General features: G+C 33.8%; 1 protein-coding gene across 1 annotated transcript in view; it reads right to left on the bottom strand.

Annotated features, from left to right (window-relative positions):
• Window positions 1-21,654, bottom strand: part of IPO11 (importin 11) — a 215,249-nt gene that overhangs the window by 74,893 nt on the left and 118,702 nt on the right. Inside the window, exons 25-26 of the mRNA XM_007130413.4 lie at window positions 13,751-13,846; window positions 13,315-13,428 (exon numbers count right to left, since the gene is read on the bottom strand). Of these exons, the coding sequence (XP_007130475.1) occupies window positions 13,315-13,428; window positions 13,751-13,846 (210 nt within the window). The remainder of the gene's footprint in view (window positions 1-13,314; window positions 13,429-13,750; window positions 13,847-21,654) is intronic.

Raw genomic sequence — 21,654 nt, 5'->3', positions numbered from 1 at the left:
TTATTCTTTAGATTTTTGTGTATAATTTTCAATAGATACTAAGTTATTAGGACGTGAATACAAATTAATTTGTTTGGATCTAACTACTTAATAAAAGGAACAGTAAGCGGTTTATATTTCTTTTAGCCTAGAGGCATTGTGAAAATATTACTAACATATTAAGGGCACAATGAAGCAGAACAGTCCAGTAACTGCTGATTTATACCATGTGTCTTCAATTTGTACTTAATTTGGAAACAAATGGCTCAGATACTTTATAGATTTACTGCAATTAATATCTAGTAAGCAGGGCTTCCCTGGTGGCGCAGTGGTTGAGAGTCCGCCTGCCGATGCAGGGGACACGGGTTCGTGCCCCGGTCCGGGAAGACCCCACATGCCGTGGAGCGGCTGGGCCCGTGAGCCATGGCCGCTGAGCCTGCGCGTCCGGAGCCTGTGCTCCGCAACGGGAGAGGCCATAACAGTGAGAGGCCCGCGTACCGAAAAAAAAAAAAAAATCTAGTAAGCAAGATTTAAAAAACAAAGCATAACCATACAAAAGCAAATATCCACTTATTAAAATGTAATATATACAACTAAAGCTATAGTAATATACGTGGTTGAAATGAAGATGCAATCAGCAAAGACAGGTATTTCTATGGTCTAATTTTATTTACTTATAACTTACATTTATTTCCTCTATTATAAAAATATTTAACAACAGCACATAACAAAAAATAGAAACAAGACAACTGTAACATATGTTGATGACCATTTATAGCGAATCATAGAGCAAAAAAAGAATTCTGCAGTATTTCAGAGAACTAATTTCTAAAATCAAAGTAATTCTTAAGCAGCATAATAAAAAGATGATGAGATTTCTCTACCTTGATAATGTATGCCAAAATCTACCCTGGCGGATCATGCTGAAGATACCACAATTAAATAAATATCTACTGTAGAAAGAATTTTATTTCTGACTGGTTCCATCATTTTTACAATTTTAAAGAATATGAGTTATAAATGTTGTCTAGAAGAATTAAGTAATTTTATATAATTATATTCCCTGTAGGAACAGAATAATGTTTATGCAAATGGCGATTTTTTTTATTTCTCTCTCCAAATGTTATCTTCTTAGTCAAACCTTCATACCAGTTGCTAGTCAAGCAATAAAATGTCATTTTTACATAAAATTTCATGAAACATCATTCATTGTGTGGAAACAAAAAAGTACCTTCAATCTCTCTAGTATTAGAAAGATGTGTGCTGTTTCAAGTCAAACACTTAGGACTGATTAAGGAAAAAGTCTTATAATCAAAGTAGCAGGTCTTGAGGAAAGTCATCTTCTTACCTTGTAGAATTGAAGTTACCAAAATGTTTCACTCCTCCCCCCAAATTTATAAAGTCTAAATTAAGGGATATTGTCTGAAAGAGTAAGATGACAATGTTTCTAGAAAACAAGGGAATAGTTAAGGAATAGTTGAGTTCAGTCTTAGTTTTATAGAAAGATAAACAGATAATATTACTCCTTTTATGCAGCTGCACACATCTTACTGCATCTTTATAAAAAAGTTATTTACCCTAGAAGCATACTGACATTGTGAAAACAATTTTAGCTTTGAACATATGCATTTGCTGGCTCCCTCTGAAATCCCACTAAAATGAGAGTAAAGAAATATAAAAAGCAAACAAATAACCCCCCAGGGTCTATAAAAGAGGAGAAACTACATGGGTAAAGATGGTTACGAGTTTTTGGAAGATGGCAGGTGAATGAAAGAGTGGTAAGTGACTTGGCCGAACAGAAAAGCCTGGAACCAAACTGCCTGCCAGGGGAATAATAATCTAATGCAAACAAACTTGGTTCTCAGAACCTTGCAATCATCAGGCCACAAAGAAGACAGAGGTGAGGTACAGAGCTCAAAACAGGAAAACTAGCTGGGAATCTGTATAAAGAACAATTAGAACATTCTAGATTGCTTTCCCCACTCCTAAAGGAGTCCAAAGATACAGTATCTGCAAAAATAAAATCCAAGAAGCTCCAACTCAAGCCATCAAGAACAGGCGGAAGGCAAGGTGAGAAACAAATTAAAATCAGATGACTTAAATAAAAATCAGGACACTGAATGGCGAAACACCCTCATCCCAAAAGCCTGTTTTCCCATCCTGAATTCCACACCACTTGTTTACACCAAGATAGATGCTATCCCTCAGAAGAGGAAGTCTAAAGAGAAAAAGGGCCTACAAATACTGTCATTTTCTAGCAAATTTCCCTACAGCAAAAGTACCATTCTTCAATACCCTAAGGCTCTAAATTCTAAATTACGTTATCAGTCTAAAAAGTCTTCTTCATTCAATATAAAAAATGACTCTGAAAGACTCTGACTAGCAAATGCTTAGAGGTGGAACTGTTCTAATGGTGACTTCTGCAATGAACCCAACTTCTTTCCTAAAGATATTAAATCACTCTTAATTAACTTGGTTTTCTCTACTATCTGACAACTGTTTTCAAGAGTTTAGAAGAGACAAACCTTTCTGCAAAATCCTTGCTTGTTTCAAAGCTATCTGGATTTACTGGAACTCATTTTCCTAGTCCTATTTAATTCTGATGTTCTTTAAAACTGTGCTCACAGTCAAAAGTAGCCATTTGAACTACAATAATATTTCATTATCTTTCATTCCTGTAGTCTCTAGACTCAAACATGATGGCTTGACAATTTTTGGTCAAATTCTTTGTGAAAAACATTTCTTCTTCACATTGAAAAGTGAAAAAAGAAGTGTTCCATGAAAAGACAGTGCTCTAAATACAGTGAGAGAAGTAAGTCTGAACCTATAACATCTCTCTTCAATCCTTCATATTGTCAAAGGGTTGACGTAGTACCAGCACCAGCCACAGGTCATTATTTCTGTATATTTTGATGTTTAACCCAGTGGAGGTGGTGGCCTACTCTTGTGTATTTTTTTAAATGTAAACCTAAGACATTTGCGATAACAGGGAAACATAGGACATTTCAGAAAATTTTCCACATGACTTTTATTTATTTATCTAATTTTGATTTTATACTGGAGTATAATTGATCGATCACATGATGACTCTTAAATGCACAAAATTTTCCACATGACTTTTATTTATTTATTTATCTAATTTTGATTTTATACTGGAGTATAATTGATCGATCACATGATGACTCTTAAATGCACAGCACCTAAAGAACTATCCATTAGTTAGTCTGCCCTGGATTAGCAAAGCATATTACTTTGGGTCGAAAGATGGTGTGAAGCACAGGATAGCACAGAGGCAAATTTCCTTTAAGGTCTAGTAACAAGTAAAGCTATATTTTCAGATCTTCTCCATTCATGCAAATACATACTATGCTAGGTGACTCATTTCCAGATTCAAACCATGCTGCTACTAACAATCACTTGAGGTAAAATGAAAATTAAAATATTTAAAAATCAAAAAGTAACTATAAATTAAAATTTTTTAATAGAATCTTTCTTATTTTTTATACAAATTGATATTTTAACACTGTCTATCAAGCTATGTAGCACAAATCGTTATCAAACCATTTTAATAATTTCTGCCTTTCCATCACATGAGGACTCAGTGAAAGGTCAGCTGGCTACAATACAGGAAATGGCAGAATCCAACCATGCTGGCACCCTGATCTTGGACTTCCGAGCCTCCAGAACTTTCATCACCAACTGAGGTATGTACCCCTATATACAGATGAAGCATGAAAAGAGAAATATGGTACATCTCCCCAACTCTACCATCTCCTAGCTTTGTGACCTTGGAGTTCACAGTCAAATGGAGAAGACAAGCAAGTAAGCAATTCTGTAATTCAATCTGCAAGACCACTCAGCTGACCTATAGAAGAGGGACTGGAGGAAGCCCAATATTAGAGGTTATGGTAATATTCCAGTCACGAGAAAAGCACTTGGGCTGTGGCAGCAGCAATGGAGGTGAAAAGAAGATGGATTTAACATGGCTTACAAAAATATAGGGGATGAAGGAATAAGTTAAATGACACCAGGACAGGGCTCAAAGTTCTTTGGGATAACTGGCCCAGGCCCTTAAATAAACTAAGGCCACAGGAAAAAAGGATGGAGGTGGGGGAGCTGTTCTACAATAAAAGATGAGAAAACTTTTGAATAAATGAGAGAGAAATATAGATTAAGCATAATGGACACACAAAAGAAGAAATGTCAGAGGACACTGAGTGCTCAAAGAAGACAGAAGACCTTGACGTAAAGATACTGGGACTGGATTGTAAGGAAAAGGTCAGAGTTGGCCTCCCTTAAAGGAGTGACTGTGGCTGGAGATAAGCAGAGTCAGTGATTAAGTCTTAGAAAATGTTTATGGTTTACTAGGAAGTGAAACCCATGAGACCAAGAAGGAAATCAATGGGAAATTAACTTACAGTGTCCTGGAACCTAAAGAAGGGAAGAATTTCAAGGAATGTGTGAATGAGTGTGTCACCTAAAACCAACAGAGGAAGTTACTGTGCCTTCCAATGAGGTTTATGTTATACAAGTATAAAACACATATATAGTTACACACATATATACATAAATAAATACATATGTATACACATATATGTTTACATGTTATAGGTTAATCTAGCTTGATTTATCTAAAAGACTTGTCTTTTTCTGGACTTCCCTGGTGGTCCAGTGGTAAAGAATCTGCCTTTCAATGCAGGGGACTCGGGTTCGATCCCTGGTCAGGGAACTAAGATCCCACATGCCATGAGGCAACTAAGCCCACGCGCCACAATTACTGAGCTTGAGCATCTCAACGAGAGTCCACGTGCCACAAATACAGAGCCCACGCACCACAACTAGAGAAAGAAAACCCACATGCCACAACTAGAGAGAAGCCTGCGCCACGATGAAAGATCCCGCAAGCGGCCTCAAGGAAGACCCCACGTGCCGCAACTAAGACCCGACGCAGCCAAATAAATAAATAAATAAAATAAATAAATAAATAAATAAATAAAAGACTTGTCTTTTTTGCATTAAATTTCCTTGGTACATTTGTCAAAAATAAACCGACCATTAATGTGTGCACCTACTTTCCAACTCAATTCTGTTTCATTGACCTAAATGTTTACTTTCATGCTATCCCACTTTCTTGGTTAGTATAGGTTTATAATAGGTCTTGAAATCAGATAGTATCATATATTCTTCAACTTTGTTCTTGTTCAAAGTAGGTTTGGCTATTCTAAGTCCATTACATTTCTATATAAATTTTAGAATTAGCCTGCCAATTTCTACCAAGAAAAAAAATTTTTAGGGAAAATTTTAATCTTAGCAATAATGAATCATCTAATCCATGAGCATATATATACATTTATTGAGATTTTTTTAATGTTCTCAGCAATGTTTAGTAGTTTTTACTGTACCTGTCTTACGCACATTTTGTTAAGTATATCCTAAATATTTCTAGGTTTGAATGTTATTGTAAATCGTGTTTTGAGAATTTCAGTTTCCAGTTGTTCACTGGTAGTGAAGAGAAATAAAATTGTTTTTTATATATTGACCAAGTAACCCACGACCTTAGTAAACTTAGTAGTAGTTTTACTGGAGACTGTAATATACAATCATGTTGTTTGCAAAGTGAGTCAGTTTTACTTATTCCTTTCCAATCTGTATGCTTTTGTCTTTTTTTTGCCTTGTTGCACTGGTGGGGCTCCCAGTATCATAATCAATGGAAGTACTGATATATCAAATCTGTTAGAATTCTGCTCATTCTACTGCAAATATTTTGGATATTAAAGCTGAAAGATTTGTGATAGATATGTTCAATCACTTTTTTGTAACTGACCATATAAAAGAAAATATTATGAAAGTGAAAGATATTATGAAAATTAAGAAATGTGAACTATCATTCAACCAAAACATTAATTATAAGAAAAATTGTGTAATTATGTGACCGCCCCCCTTTTTGATGACAGATGAAAAATATATTGAATCTTTAGGTTCTTTCATTTACTGTATCCTAAACTTGGCTAATGATGGTTGTAAAGCTCAGCTCATTGAAAATGAAATAAAATTAAACCAATTAATATGACTTTTGGATAAACAAATATGACTTTTGGATGAAGTCTAAATATCTCTAAATATCCCAAACAGCATTTAGAAGGGCTAGAAAAGCTCTGAATAGAACTGCAGTTAGTTTAATAGAACATGAGAGGTGATTCATGACTAGGAACATTAAGACAAATTACTACTTTTTGAGATTACAGGTTGCCTAGTGACTAATACTTAGGGAGGAAATTGCTGAAAATATTTGATGTCATTTTTTAATGTAAAATCTTGACTCAAACTAGAGTACTATTCAGCTGTCAGCAGCATCAAATAATCATATTTACAATTTGTAAATATCAGCAAATGATTTAGAAATTACTGTTTTACATGCATGAGTATAAAATAAATTGATATCTTTTTCCTATGTTTTCTTCTGGAAGCTTTTATAGTTTTAGCTTTTTCGATCAATGATTCACTCCAAGTTAATTTTTTTGTGTCAAGTACTTCTTTGAAGAAATGATCTGGTGATGTGCCCAAAACTATTTGTAGAAATGTTGACACATCTTTAGGGTTTGACTACATCAAAGAGTAGTTTTGAACATCTCAGTTTTCATATATTGCAAGAAAACTATCAACATTTGCTTAATAGCATTAGTACATATGAGGGAGAAATGAAAAGAAAAACTGCAGGGTTAATATTCTTCCAATTTCATAATTCAATTCCTGATTTTCAGGTATATTATTTATGTTTCTCTGATGCTTATTCAACATGATAGCAAACATGAAATTTATTAAGAAAAGCTTTCTGATTTGTTTGATTTACATCCCTCATTGTATATGATTAAATTTAGTGACTTAGAACCAAATATGTGGAAAATTATTTTTAGTTTTGACTGAAACTATATACACCTTCTCCCTAGAGAGACACTGGCAATGAGGTTTTCAGTTAAGTATTTCTTACTGAAATATTTTTCTTAAAGACCAAGTTTATTATTTCAAATATTCTTTCATCTAGCTATATGAGTTCAATAAACATCATTAAATATCTTCAAAGTCATGAATTTCTCATTTTAAGTAATCTATATAAATATTTCAAAAAGCCGTTTTCTCATTTCACTAAATACATGTTAGCTAGCAGGTGAAAAACAAATTTAGAATATGATAGTCCCATAAATATTAATTTTTTGAAATTTCTATTATATATTTCATGTCTTAAGATACTGTATTAAAACTGCATAGTTGATAGAATTTTTTAAATGCTGATGGTACTTTTCCAAATGTTTCTGTTTACTTTGACAGTGGAAAAACTTTATTATTTCGATCACTTTATTATCTAACATAAATTCATGATGTTCCCTTAATTTTTTTCCTCACTGACTGCTGCAAAAATTCTTTACTTTGCCAGAAACATTAATAGAACATGACTGACATTCTGAGGAAATGCATTTAGAACCTTCAACTTCTAATGATACAATTCTTAAGCACCTTTGCATCCAAAGTTTATATCATTAAGCAATAACAAATCACTATATTTTGCTGAAATAATAAAAATATTTTTCATTCCAGAATAAAGATTACTTTTACTTTGCACTGAGTCCTACAGTTTCAAGAGGTTCCAGATCGTTCTAAATTCTTCAACATTATCAGAAGATGTTCCACACTGCAATTTATTATTAACATAATTTCTTCATTGTACTCCTGCACATTCAAAAGATTTATTTACAAAACAGAAATGATAGGGACTTCCCTGGTGGTCCAGTGGTTAAGACTTCGCCTTCCATTGCAGGGGGTGTGGGTTCATCCCTGGTCAGGAAGCTAAGATCCCACATGCCCCGCGGCCAAAACACCAAAACATAAAACAGAAGCAGTATTTTAACAAATTCAATAAAGACTTTAAAAATGGTCCACATCAAAAAAAAAATGATAATCTGCTTCATAGTAAAATTTATACTATTCATTATTTACAGCATTTATCAAGGTTATTATTATACTATTTTCTAGTTAGCAGGGACTTATTACAATATTTTTAAAATTTCAATTTTAAAAATCAAAGAGGAGGGAACACATCCTAACTCATTCTATGAGGCCAGCATTATACTGGTAATAAAGCCCAACAAAGACAATACAAAAAAGAAAAGCTACAGATCAGTGTCTCTTACAAACACTAATACAAAAATCTTCAACAAAGTACTAATAAACAGAATTCAGCAACATATTAAAAAGATTATACACCATAACCAAATGAGATTTATTCCAGGAATGGAAGGATGATTCAACATATGAAAATCAATCAAGATAACACACCACATTAACAGAATAAAGGATAAAAAAACCCATGATCATCTCGACAGATATAGAAAAAGCGTTTAACAAAATTCAATACCCTTTCATGATAAAAAACAGTGAATAAATTAGGAATAGGGAGAAAATATCTCAACATAATAAATGCCATATATGAAAACCCATGATGAACATCAGAATGAATGACAAAAGACCGAGACGATCTCATCCTTTAATATCAGGAACAAAACAAGGATGCCAAATTTCACCACTTCTATTTAACACAGTACTGGAAGTTCTAGCAAGAACAATTAGGCAAGCAAAAGAAATAAAATGCATCAAAACTGCGAAGGAAGAAACAAAATTATCTGTTTGCAGATCATATGTTCTTATATGTAGAAAGTCCCAAAGATTCCTCCAAAAAAACTGTTAGAATATATGAATTCAGCAAAGCAGCAGAATACAAAGTCAACAAAAATCAGTTGCATTTCTATACATGAGCAATGAAAAATCTAAAAAAGAAATTACAAAAACAATTCCATTTTACTACCATCAAAAAGAATAAAATGCTTAGGAATTAATTTAACCAAGGAGGTAAAAGACTTGCATAATGAAAAATATAAAACACTCCTTATTAAGACATAAATAAATGGAAATACATCCCATGTTCATGGATTGCAAGACTTAATATTAAGATGTCAACACTACTCAAAGCAATCTACAGTTTCAATGCAATCTCTGTCGAAATCCCAATGATACTTTTTGCAGAAATAGAAAAACCCATCCTAAAATTCATATAGAATCTCAAGGGACCCTGAATAGACAAAACCATCTCCAAAAATATGAAAAAAAGCCAGAGCATTCACACTTTTGGATTTCAACATGCCTTACAAAGCTTCAGTAATCAAAATTATGTGATAATCATACAAAGATAGACATATAGACCAATTGAACAGAATATGGAGCCCAGAAATAAACCCTTGCATATATGGTCAAATGACTTTTGACAAGAGTGCCAAGATCATTCAAAAGGACACTCTTTTCAACAAATGGCACTGTAAAAGCTGAATAACCACATGCAAAAGAATGAAGCTGGACCCTCATCTCATACCATATACAAAATTCAACTTAAAATGGGTCAAAGAGATAAATAACAAGGACACACTGTATAGCACAGGACATTATAGCCATTATCTTGTAATAACATTTAATGGAGTATAATCTGTAAAAAATAATGAATCACTATGCTGTACACCTGAAACTAATATAATATTGTAAACCAACTACACTTCAATTGGAAAAAAAAGGGGGGGGGGTCAAAGAACTCAAGGTAAGACCTAAAACTATAAAACTCTTGAACAAAAAAATAGTACAAAACCTTCACTACACTGAATTTGGCAGTGATTTCTTGGATATGGCACCAAAGGCATAAACAATAAAAGGAAAAAACTAAGACATATTGAACTTATTGAAAATTAAAAAATTTTGTGCATCAAAGGATACTATCAACATAGTAAAATGGCAACCCACAAAACTGGTGAAAATATTTATAAATCATATATCTGATAAGAGATTAACATACAGAATACATAATTAACCCTAAAACTCAACAACAGAAAAACTGATTCAAAAATGGGCAAAAGACTTAGACATTTCTCCAAATAAGATACACAAATGGCTAACGAACACATGAAAACATGCTCAACACCACTAATCATTAGGGAAATGCAAATCAAAATTACAATATGACCTCATACCCATTAAAGTGGACACTATCAAAAACAAAAACAAGTGTTGGACAGGATATGGAGAAACTGGAACCCTTGTGCACTATGGATGCGAATTTAAAATGGTGGAGCTATGTGGCAAAAAACAAAACAAAACAAAAAAAAAAACAATGGGCTTCCCTGGTGGTGCAGTGGTTGAGAATCCGTCTGCTGATGCAGGAGACACGGGTTCGCGCCCCGGTCCGGGAAGATCCCACATGCTGCGGAGCGGCTGGGCCTGTGAGCCATGGCCGCTGAAAACTAAGACATATTGAACTTATTGAAAATTAAAAAATTTTGTGCATCAAAGGATACTATCAACATAGTAAAATGGCAACCCACAAAACTGGTGAAAATATATATAAATCATATATCTGATAAGAGATTAACATACAGAATACATAATTAACCCTAAAACTCAACAACAGAAAAACTGATTCAAAAATGGGCAAAAGACTTAGACATTTCTCCAAATAAGATACACAAATGGCTAACGAACACATGAAAACATGCTCAACACCACTAATCATTAGGGAAATGCAAATCAAAATTACAATATGACCTCATACCCATTAAAGTGGACACTATCAAAAACAAAAACAAGTGTTGGACAGGATATGGAGAAACTGGAACCCTTGTGCACTATGGATGGGAATTTAAAATGGTGGAGCTATGTGGCAAAAAAAAAAAAAAAAAAACAATGGGCTTCCCTGGTGGTGCAGTGGTTGAGAATCCGTCTGCCGATGCAGGAGACACGGGTTCGCGCCCCGGTCCGGGAAGATCCCACATGCTGCGGAGCGGCTGGGCCCGTGAGCCATGGCCGCTGAGCCTGCGCGTCCAATGCAAATCAAAATTACAATATGACCTCATACCCATTAAAGTGGACACTATCAAAAACAAAAACAAGTGTTGGACAGGATATGGAGAAACTGGAACCCTTGTGCACTATGGATGGGAATTTAAAATGGTGGAGCTATGTGGCAAAAAAAAAAAAAAAAAACAATGGGCTTCCCTGGTGGTGCAGTGGTTGAGAATCCGTCTGCCGATGCAGGAGACACGGGTTCGCGCCCCGGTCCGGGAAGATCCCACATGCTGCGGAGCGGCTGGGCCTGTGAGCCATGGCCGCTGAGCCTGTGCGTCCGGAGCCTGTGCTCTGCAACGGGAGAGGCCACACAGAGAGAGGCCCGCGTACCACAAAAAAAATAAATAAATAAAATAAAATGGTGGAGCTATGTGGAAAATAGTATGGTGGTTCCTTAAAAACTTAAAAATAGAATTACAACATGACCCAGCAATTCCACTTCTGGATATATACCCAAAAGAATTGAAAGCAGGTCACAAATAGGTATCTGAGTACCTATGTTCATAGCAATTTTATTCACTGTAGCTAAAACGTGGAAGCAACTCAAGTGTACACTGACTGATGAATGGATAACTAGAGTGTGATAAATATATACCATGGAATATTATTCAGCCTTAAAAAGGAAGGAAATTCTGACATATCCTACAACACGATGAACTTTCAGGATATTATGCTAAGTGATATGTTAGTCACAAAAACACAAATACAGTATGATTCCACTTATATGAGGTACTTAGACTAGTCAAAATCACAGATATAGAAAGTAAAATGGTGTTTCCAGCGGCTACAGGGAGAGGGTAATGGGGAGTTACTCTTTAATGGATATAGAGGTTCAAGTTTTACAAGTCTGAAAGAGTTATGGAGAAGCATGGTGGTGATGATTGTATGTTTAATACCACTGACCTGCACACTTAAAAATAGATAAGATAGTAAATTTTATGCTATGTGTATTTTATCACAAGAAAAAAAATTGGACAAAAAAATTTAACAGAGTAGACAGCTTTTCTTTCTCTCCCCACAGCACGATGGACAAAACTCTAACATAGTATTTATAATAATATTACAAAATTGCCTATTTAAGTACTCTCTCCCTTAAAAGAACACTATCGGCTTGTCAAACCAGGTGTCTCCAGTGTCTAGTGGAGAAGTGCCTACTGCAGGATGTATAGGAGGCAGCAGAATGTGGTCGCTGAGATATCAGCTCTGAAGTGAGGTTGCTGGGGTCTGCATATCAATTCCATCATTTACTAGCTTTGCAAACTTTAACAAGTCACTAAATCTCGCCAAGCTTCAGATTTCTCAGGTGTGAGATGGAAATAAAAATATTATTATCCATTGGGTTGTTGTGAGGAATTAAAATAATACATAAAATTTATATTGTTAAATATATTGCTATTATTAAAACCACTCAACAGATTTTGCTGAACTCAAGTGAATAAACTCTTTAAACTTTTAACATTATTCCATCACAGTTAAATTTAATGAAGCTAATGAAAAATCTGTCCTGCCTATTCATCAAAATAAAGTCTAGATTCTCTAATTAGGTTAGTCTAATTCTGGAAAAACTATATACATTCTACAGTGTGCACTTCCTTACTCTGGATTTTCGTTAAAAGTGGAAATGATAATACCTATTTCAGCCACAAACCAAAAGATTTCACAAACTGCCCCTCCATTCTAGAGATCAGTCAAGTACATTCCACCTTCTACATTTTATAAATCTTAACAGATTAATAACTTAAGACATAAAAACCATATTTTAATATAATGTATGTAGTCTCAAGTAACCAACTCACTTAATAACCTATTCCATACTTACTCAGGTGGCTGGTTTCAGTTACAGTATATTTTTAATAAGCTTCTGCTGAAAAAGTCATTTCCCACAATAATGATGACAGAAACTCATTGCATGGCATTAAGAACAAGTTCATTAAGGAAATGAAACAAAGGTAGTACATGATTATATGTAAAGTATTCCTGCTTCATTTTATGTATGAGTTAACAAAAACTGCAACCATAACAAATCAAAATTGTATCCTATGGCTAAGCAGAATAAAATTACCTATTTTGAGAGAGAACAAAATTTAAGTTTCAACTGCCATTCACAGGTTTCTTTCTCCTTCTCCCAAATTACAGTATCAATACAACTTATTAAAGATTTAAAATAACAAAAATATTTATTTCAAAATCATCTGTTTGTTGAAAGTAATTCCATGAATGACTCAACTATGTACTATTTCATTTCGTATTCTTGAACATAATAAAATTCGATTCATGGAAATAAATAAATAAATAAAGTTTAAATACTACAAAACTTTTATAGACTGATTATTTCACGAAATTATTTCCAATCTTTATTTGGATAAAGACCTCCTTCAATTTAAGTAAATTGATTCTTACCTCCTGATTAAATTTATGTGCCATCTCATTAAGTAGTGAGGAAAAGAAACTAGTGTTTTGTAGCAGGACTCGACCCATAACGCCGAGATACGTTGACATCACTACAGGATACCTCTGTACAATTAAAATACAGCATATGTAAAACTGTGTTATGGTACAAGTATAAACAATTATAAACAATCATTGACAAAGTAACAATCAACAGCGATATGAAATAACAATATTCTTCTTTACACTGCTTCTTTAGAATGCACACCAATATTGCCTGAGTTCTAACTAAATATATATGTCATACAAGGTAATATATATGTATTATGTACATATTTATATGGATTATCTATGTGAAGAAGAAATAATTTTCCAATGAATAAGGAAAATAATTAAAATAGAACCCTAGAATCCAATACTAACTTTAGAAGCTTAAGAAAAATCTTACCTCCCCTTCTATAATACCTCTGAAAACACAGGGTAGAATTGGTTGAAACATTTGCGGGCTTAATACTGGGTTCACTTTAAGGGCATTTTCCACAACCTAAAAACCAAAATGACACATTGGTAATGCTTAACAATGCAAGTCACTGCTTTATGCAAAACAAAGGTAAAGAAAACAATGTATTAAATATCACATATATACAAGTACATGAAGTATTCAATATTCTAGACACACTTTTATAAGATAATCCATTAAAAATTACCATTTGATTTTAAGTATGTAATATTTAGACACAGTTATACATCTTACATAGATTATAATTAATCCCATTTTGATAACAGGTATGTTGTTAATATACTTATCTTTGCATTTTAAATAAACCCTTATAAAATGTTAATGTCTAATCATTAGAAAAATGCAAATCAAAACTACAATGAGATATCATCTCACACTGGTCAGAATGGCCATCATCAAAAAATCTACAAACAATAAATGCTGGAGAGGGTGTGGAGAAAAGGGAACACTCTTGCACTGTTGGTGAGAATGTAAATTGATACAGCCACAATGGAGAACAGTATGGAGGTTCCTTAAAAAACTAAAAATAGAACTACCATACGACCCAGCCATCCCACTACTGGGCATATGCCCGAGGGAGACACAAGAGGGAAGAGATATGGGAACATATGTATATGTATAACTGATCCACTTTGTTGTAAAGCAGAAATTAACACACCATTGTAAGGCAATTATGCTCCAATAAAGATGTTAAAAAATGTTAATGTCTGTTTAATGTTTTATAATGTTTAATGTTTATTGTCTTATTGAGGCAATAAAAGGCACTTCAAAAGTATTTTAATAGTGAAAAGGGAAATCAGTAACAACTACACTCACTATCCAAAAATAAGTCTACATTTAAATTTATCCATAAATTGGATGGAAAAGACCATGTTGCATATATACTGCATATTTACTAAATGAGAAATAATCTTATTTTATTTATAATACAATCATACAGATTATTAGCCATGCACATTGACTGTTACAGATGAAAATTTGAAACATAAATTACTTTTATCTGAGTGAGATGGGCTCCGTCTATAACAAAAACAGGTAGCATGAAATTCAAACTGGGGTGGGATTTGTTTGTTTGTTTGTTTCAGGGTTGGGGGGGTGTGTGGAGTGAGGAAGACAGTGGTCAGAAAGCAGCAGTGAGGACCAAGAAGAAATGTCCATACTTCTAGCCCCACTGCTTTCGGGGTAAGAATGAAAGCAGACACCATTTGAGAGGGTTGTGGGCAAGTACCAGTCTCAAGGCAGAGCCAGGTTTCCCTTAAAACGTCCAGCAATGTTTCTCAAGACTGACTATTGGCATTCTGAGTGGGACAAGTGTTTACTGTGCAGGACTATTCCACCTATCAAGGGGTTTTTAGCATCTCTGACCTCTGTTCATTATGTGCCAATGGCATGCTCCCAACACAGCAACAATCAAATACACCTCATACATTTCAAAACATTCTCAAGGTAAGCAAACGGTACAATGAATGACAACATCCTCTAATTTTGTGCAATAAGTAAAAGGAATGTGCAAAGAAGAGTCTAAAAATACAAAAACTTTTACTGTGGGCCGAACACTATGCCATCTAATAAGAAATACAGGATAAAAGATTTCACAGTTCCTGATTAAAAGCAACAGGAGATGATGAGATTCAGAACATGATTAAATCTGACCTCAATAAGGTTTACTTTGTCAAAAAATTAGATTTGGAATAGAGGGGGAAGGTGTAGATAAGCTACCCAGAGGCAGATGTCACCAGACATTTTATCTATGAATGGAAAGTAAGGCCATCTGATGCTTGTTAGACACACTATAACTTCATTCCCTCCTAAAACCCCAATAAACTTATATAAAAAGATTTTAAAGGGAGGGGGAATAATTTTAAAAGGACAAAAGGAATGAGAGATGAATATTGGAAGGTACAAAGAAGAAATTCAAGAGGTAACTGACTTAGATGAGAGAAAGCTGAAATCTAAGGTTTCAATAGAGAAAGCTGAGAGCAACTCGATGCACATCAGATGTATCTTCTCCCTACCTCTCCCCACCAAAAACCACAGGAATTAGCAGAGCCATACATCTTTGGAAAGGAGGGTAAAGGAAAAGCTAAAAATAAGACAGGTTGGAAGTCTACTTAAGAAACAGATTGCCAGATATTACCTAATCTGCATATTTGGGCAACTGACCTTCCCCACCCCTGGAGAAGACAGTATATTTTCTTTAAAGGGTCTAAAAGAGAGACTTTCCAGACTAAAAGGGCCCAGGAGTGCCTGGCACTGTTAATTTAAAAAACACTAAATCAAGGCACATCACTGTAAAATTTCAGAACACTAGGAAAAAGAAAAAGAAGCTACAAGCTTGGGGAGGGGGAGCAAGGTGGGGGAGTTAGCATGGCTCTGAAAGAGACTTCTTCAAGAAAATTAAAGTAATAAAATCCTTATGGGTCAATGTGTCTGAACATACTGAACAGAGACAAGTGGCAGAGAACTCAGTGCACTTAAAAAATTACACTAAAAAAATTATTAACTCCAAAGATTACAGAAGTTTGTGCAGAAAAGGAAAAGTAATTACGTACTTAAGATTATGACTTCTAAAATGTAAATTCACTGAAACGTACCATTCAATACAATCCAGCTGTTATTATGCATTTTCTTTATATATAAAGGTACAGTGTGTAAAGGATTCACTTATTTCAGAACTAAAAGGGAGTCTTTGCATTCAAAAAGGTTAGGAACCATAGAAAGGATAAGATCCTTTCTGAAAAATTATGCAGGAAAATGCCACTATCAGACTTGGAGGCAAGGACTGTGGATCAGAATCAAGAGAAAATCAGAAAGCAGAGCTGATCATATATAAAAAAGCAATTGAACAGGTGACCAAAGGTGAAGAAGTCTGGGATTACTCCTAGTTTTCACGTTTGGTCAATGGGTACAATCGTGATGCCATTAATAATAGTGAGGCTTCACTTTAGACATGGTGAACTTGAGAAACTTGCGGGAAAATCTGTATGGAATGGTCTCATTTCCACACACATAACACTCTATACAGTCCACTTTCTAGGGAAGGTATTGCAGTTGTGACCTAAAAGTCAGAGTTCAAATTATGACGATTTCCATAATGAAGAAGGTTCTTGCATAATGATCAGAATCCTACCAAACATTTTGATCAGCAGCACTGCTTTCACTTCTAAACAAGATTTTGAAAAATGCACCTAATGATTTCGGTGGTAATAAACAATTATGTATATTTTAAGTGAAATGCACATATAGCCAGATGGCCAAACATGTCTAAGAAGGAAATAACACTAAAGACAACTAAAGCAATAACAGGTAGTTTATTAAAAGGTAATTTGCAGATACTGAGAGAATTTAAATCATAACTTACTCTTCTTGGGGGGAATCATTATGTTCTCAGGGATTTTAACATGTTTGCTATGTTTTAATCCACTTGGTTTAGTTTTGTTTTGATGCTGAAACTGTCCCATTATTAGGCAGTGGGAGCTCCTTCAAGTTGACTCTTGCATCCTTTTGACAAAATCCCACCTTCTCTTCCTTCTGGCACAAGGAGAGGTCCCCAGTTTATGTTGTGTCTCTCCTGCCCGAGCTCTGGTGTCAACCAGCAGGACACAGTATTTACAGACCATAATCTAGGTTCTGAGGTGCTCATTGCCACTGGATTGACACTGCTTCTAGGTCTTTGCTTACACAGATTTAGGAAATTTATTTTTCTCTTCCTGAGAAGTATATACCAATAATTCACCAAATTCAATTTAAGACTATAGCATTTTATATAACTTTTTTAATAGTTCCATCCTTCTTCCCCTATATTGAAAAATCCCAGATTCTAATAACCTTAACTTATTTGCTTCTAACTGCTATGTACAAAAATGTCCACATATGTACATATGGGTTTCAAAATAATAATACCGATATTACTGATAACAATAACAATACTGAAAGCAATTTATAATTTCCTTATGTTTCTTTTTGTTCTAATGTTATATCCCATCAGGGAGGTACATGTAAAATACTATGTTACTTGAAATATTCTCAGATGACTTATGCCACCAACATAATAATAGTTAGATTCAAATGTTTCCTTTTTTTTATGTTTAGAACTGCTTTTACTTTATTATTTTATATCATATGAAACACCTCTATGGCTTCAAACCCTGAAGTACAAAACATACATCCTGAAAGATCTAGCTTGCATTCTCTGTCCCTCTTTCCCCTACATAACTACTTTTCTTAATTTGGTTTATTTTTCCATTGCTATCTATGCTGCACTCTTTAAATATAAGAAAACTCTAGACACTGTTCCTTGCTTAACTCTAAAACTGTACACAGAGGTCATCTTCATTCCTTTCTAAGACTGCACAGTACTCCTCTGTGTGGCTGAATAAGGTGCAGTACCGCCTATCATCCAATCACCTATTACTAATTATTTTTATCAGCATTTTGCTATTACAAATAGAACTTCTTAACTTTACTTTCAATCCACCCCCTTTCTGAATATACCTGAAATAGTTTAGAAACAGACTATGTTTTTATAATATAATCCCTGTGAAAAATGTAGGCTTTTAGTTTGTGCCTTACACTCAAACAATTTTTTTGATTTAGGCTTACATTGCATACAAAGCGGTTAAGACCACGGATGCTTAAGTCAGAATGCCTATGTTTATAACATGGCTCCAATACTTACTAGTTGTGTGACCTTGGACAAGGTATTTATCTCTTTGTGATTTAATTTCTCATCTGTAAAAATGGGGAAAAGAACAGTACCACTGTCACAGGTTTATGTGAAGATTAAATGAACTCTATGCTATGTGCTTAGAAATGTGTATCATACAGTAAATGCTAGTATTAGCTATAATTATTACAGAATAAACTATACCTTAAATATATGCGTGCCATCTTAAATAAGGCTTATCACAGTGAATAAAACCAACATGGCTCACTACTGCTTAATAAGACCACGATAAAAAAGATAATTTCTAAACTCAAATTGGTATGTATACGTATGGATAAATTTCAAATTAAAGAAAAATGTTAAATTTGAGTATTTTTAGAATATAATTGTATTCAGCTAGATAATTTGTTCCGAGTCACAGAATACAATAAAGCCTATTTTTGCTCTGAAGGTAGGCATACTTGTCTCTCTATCCAATTTTCATAACATTGTAATTTTCTGCTTCAAAGAACAAAGAAGTTGCTTCCAGATACTGTCAGAAATTAGTATAACAGTGACACTTAGTCAAAAATATATTAAAAATGTTATATTGCATACTATATTAAGAAATAGTATCTGAGAGGTATTAAAAAATGGAAAAAAATGAGCCAATATTAAAAACTATTATAACTTTATTGGAACTCTGAGAATAGGAAAATGCCAAAAATGTTGAGAGTTCTCTCAGCTTTCAAGTACAAGCATAAAAGTACCATTATCCTAAAATATTCTTTTATATTAAAAAAACAAATAATTTATTCATGATAATTAGTATATTTCTAGTATTTAGCATCCATTTAATAAACAATAAAATTCAGTTTCTGGGATTTCAAATCAAATACAGAGGTTTAGCTACAGCAATGTTATATAAAAATATAGTCTTAAACACATGTTATATAATTCAAGTATTTATATCCTATTTATGACCCCCTGGCTAGCATACTTCGAGAGAAACTGGTTTAATGTGTAACGCATGTTAAACGTTACAAATATTTCAATGTATATTTGGATGGTAACTGATTTGTGCTGAATCATTCAATCAAAAAATATTAGGCACAACGGGGGGACAAATAATGACATTACCTTCTCTCAGTTCAAGGAAAAAGGAGAAGCAAATAGATTTCTTTCTAGTAAAACTGTAAGGATAGTGTTGTACATTATATAAATTTGGAATTTTCCATAATAAAATTTTTAAAAGAGCATGTTATTTTGAAAAGAAAGAAAGAATTTAAAACAATTATTTTTAAAAAGCCAGCTGAGATAACATGGTTCTGGAAAAAGAGTAAAACTCTATCACTGTGCAAATAATCTACTTAAGTTACAAAAAATTTAACTAATGTATTATTTTAAATAAACATTTATTTACAAGAGATGGTCAAAGGAAGAGTTCCCTGGTGGCCTGTTTTCCCCCAAAGGGAGATTAAATAATTAGGTAACTATAAAATTAAATTAAAATAGCCAACACTTGCATTAACTGATTACATGTTAGGCAATGTTACAAGTGCTTTATACATATAAGGTCATATAATCCTCACCACAACCTGAGGAAGTATGTAACTTTTTTATCCCCATTTTACAGATGGAAAGTGAGGAACAGAGATTAACTGGTTCACCTCACACAGCGGTGAAGTAGCAGGGCTAATATTCTAACCCTAGCAGTTTTGCTTAAGTCACCTGCTAAGTTATACTAGGTCTAATTATTTTGTAAGAATATAATTTAAAACAAATAGTAAAAGAAAATAAATATTCTCCTTAGGACATATCCTAAAAACTTGCCTCATTTTTCAAATAAAATTCACAATCCCATTCCATATGACTCAGAAAAAGCTGTCTTTCAATAATTACTAATAATATTGCAGAAAAGCAGGAGGAAAAAAACACTTTCAACTCAAATTTTTTTCTGGTAGGCGTTTGTAAACATAAGAAACAACCTTTTCTCATCACTTAGAATTTATAGATTATAATTTGTCACAGGGATTTCAGATAATATATAGTTACAGATTATTAAAAATCATATAGTACAACGCCTTATATAATAAATAAGAGAATTTAAGTCCAAAATATACTCAAGAAGGAATAAGTAACAGAGTTGGGTGTACAAAACCAAAGAACAGGTCAAGGAGAGAATAACATTCCAAATGCAGTTATTATTTACTAAACTTAGGATCATGGAAAAGCTTACAGCCTAGTAAAGGAGAGAAAGATAAAACACACACATATTGAAAAATCTACAAAGGCAACATCAAAATGACACGACAATTTTCTCTCAAATTTCTATCACTCCCACATTGCCAATCAGTTATTCCTAAAACAGAATTAAGTCCAAAGTATCAATTCCTTATATCCCTACTTTCAGAGAAGAAATTATCACCAAGGCAAAAGATGAAGCTGAGATTCTGTAAGACAGATGGAAGTTCCTCAACGTAATTATATATTGCCACTATATCAGTTTGGTAAGGGCATAAATGCAATAAAAATTCACAAAAACAGTTTAGCAAACAACATGTCTAACGTTACTTGCTTGTAAGCTTTGGAGCTAGAATACTTTGAAATCAGTACAGGTGAGGATTGATTAGACACATGGCGATAGACTAGGCCTCCAGCATCTGGGGTCTTGACAAGCCACACACACAGATTCCTGTTTTTACTCCTCCAGAGCCCACAAGCTTCTCAGTAACAAGGGCATACATTCCCATCCTTTACCCCCTACTCTAAAATAAAGAAACTGAAGAACCTATGAAATTAAAACCAGAGAGTTCTGCTGTATTTTCACTCTATATTTACCCACTTCTTAGTTTATAACAATATTTTGGATTTAAGTTTCCATTGTGATTTCAAATATAAAACAGCAAATCAGAGAGTGTGAAAAATGTAATATGTCTGATAAATAACCTTTCTGGGAAAAATCAGAATTTACCAAAGAACTTTTTATTTCAACTCTTGTTAAAAGCCTTTACTTTACAAGATTTCTCTTACAAAGTCTAAGATGACATTCTAATATAACTGAATCATTCTTAAATATCAACCTAAACATCTGTAAGATAGAGTTCACTTAAAAATGAATACTGAGGGCTTCTCTGGTGGCGCAGTGGTTGAGAGTCCGCCTGCCGATGCAGGGGACATGGGTTCG

The sequence above is a fragment of the Physeter macrocephalus genome, chromosome 8 (assembly GCF_002837175.3).
Source record: "Physeter macrocephalus isolate SW-GA chromosome 8, ASM283717v5, whole genome shotgun sequence".
In the NCBI taxonomy this organism is placed as follows: Eukaryota; Metazoa; Chordata; class Mammalia; order Artiodactyla; family Physeteridae; genus Physeter; species Physeter macrocephalus.
This window is presented reverse-complemented; position numbering and strand designations above follow the sequence as displayed.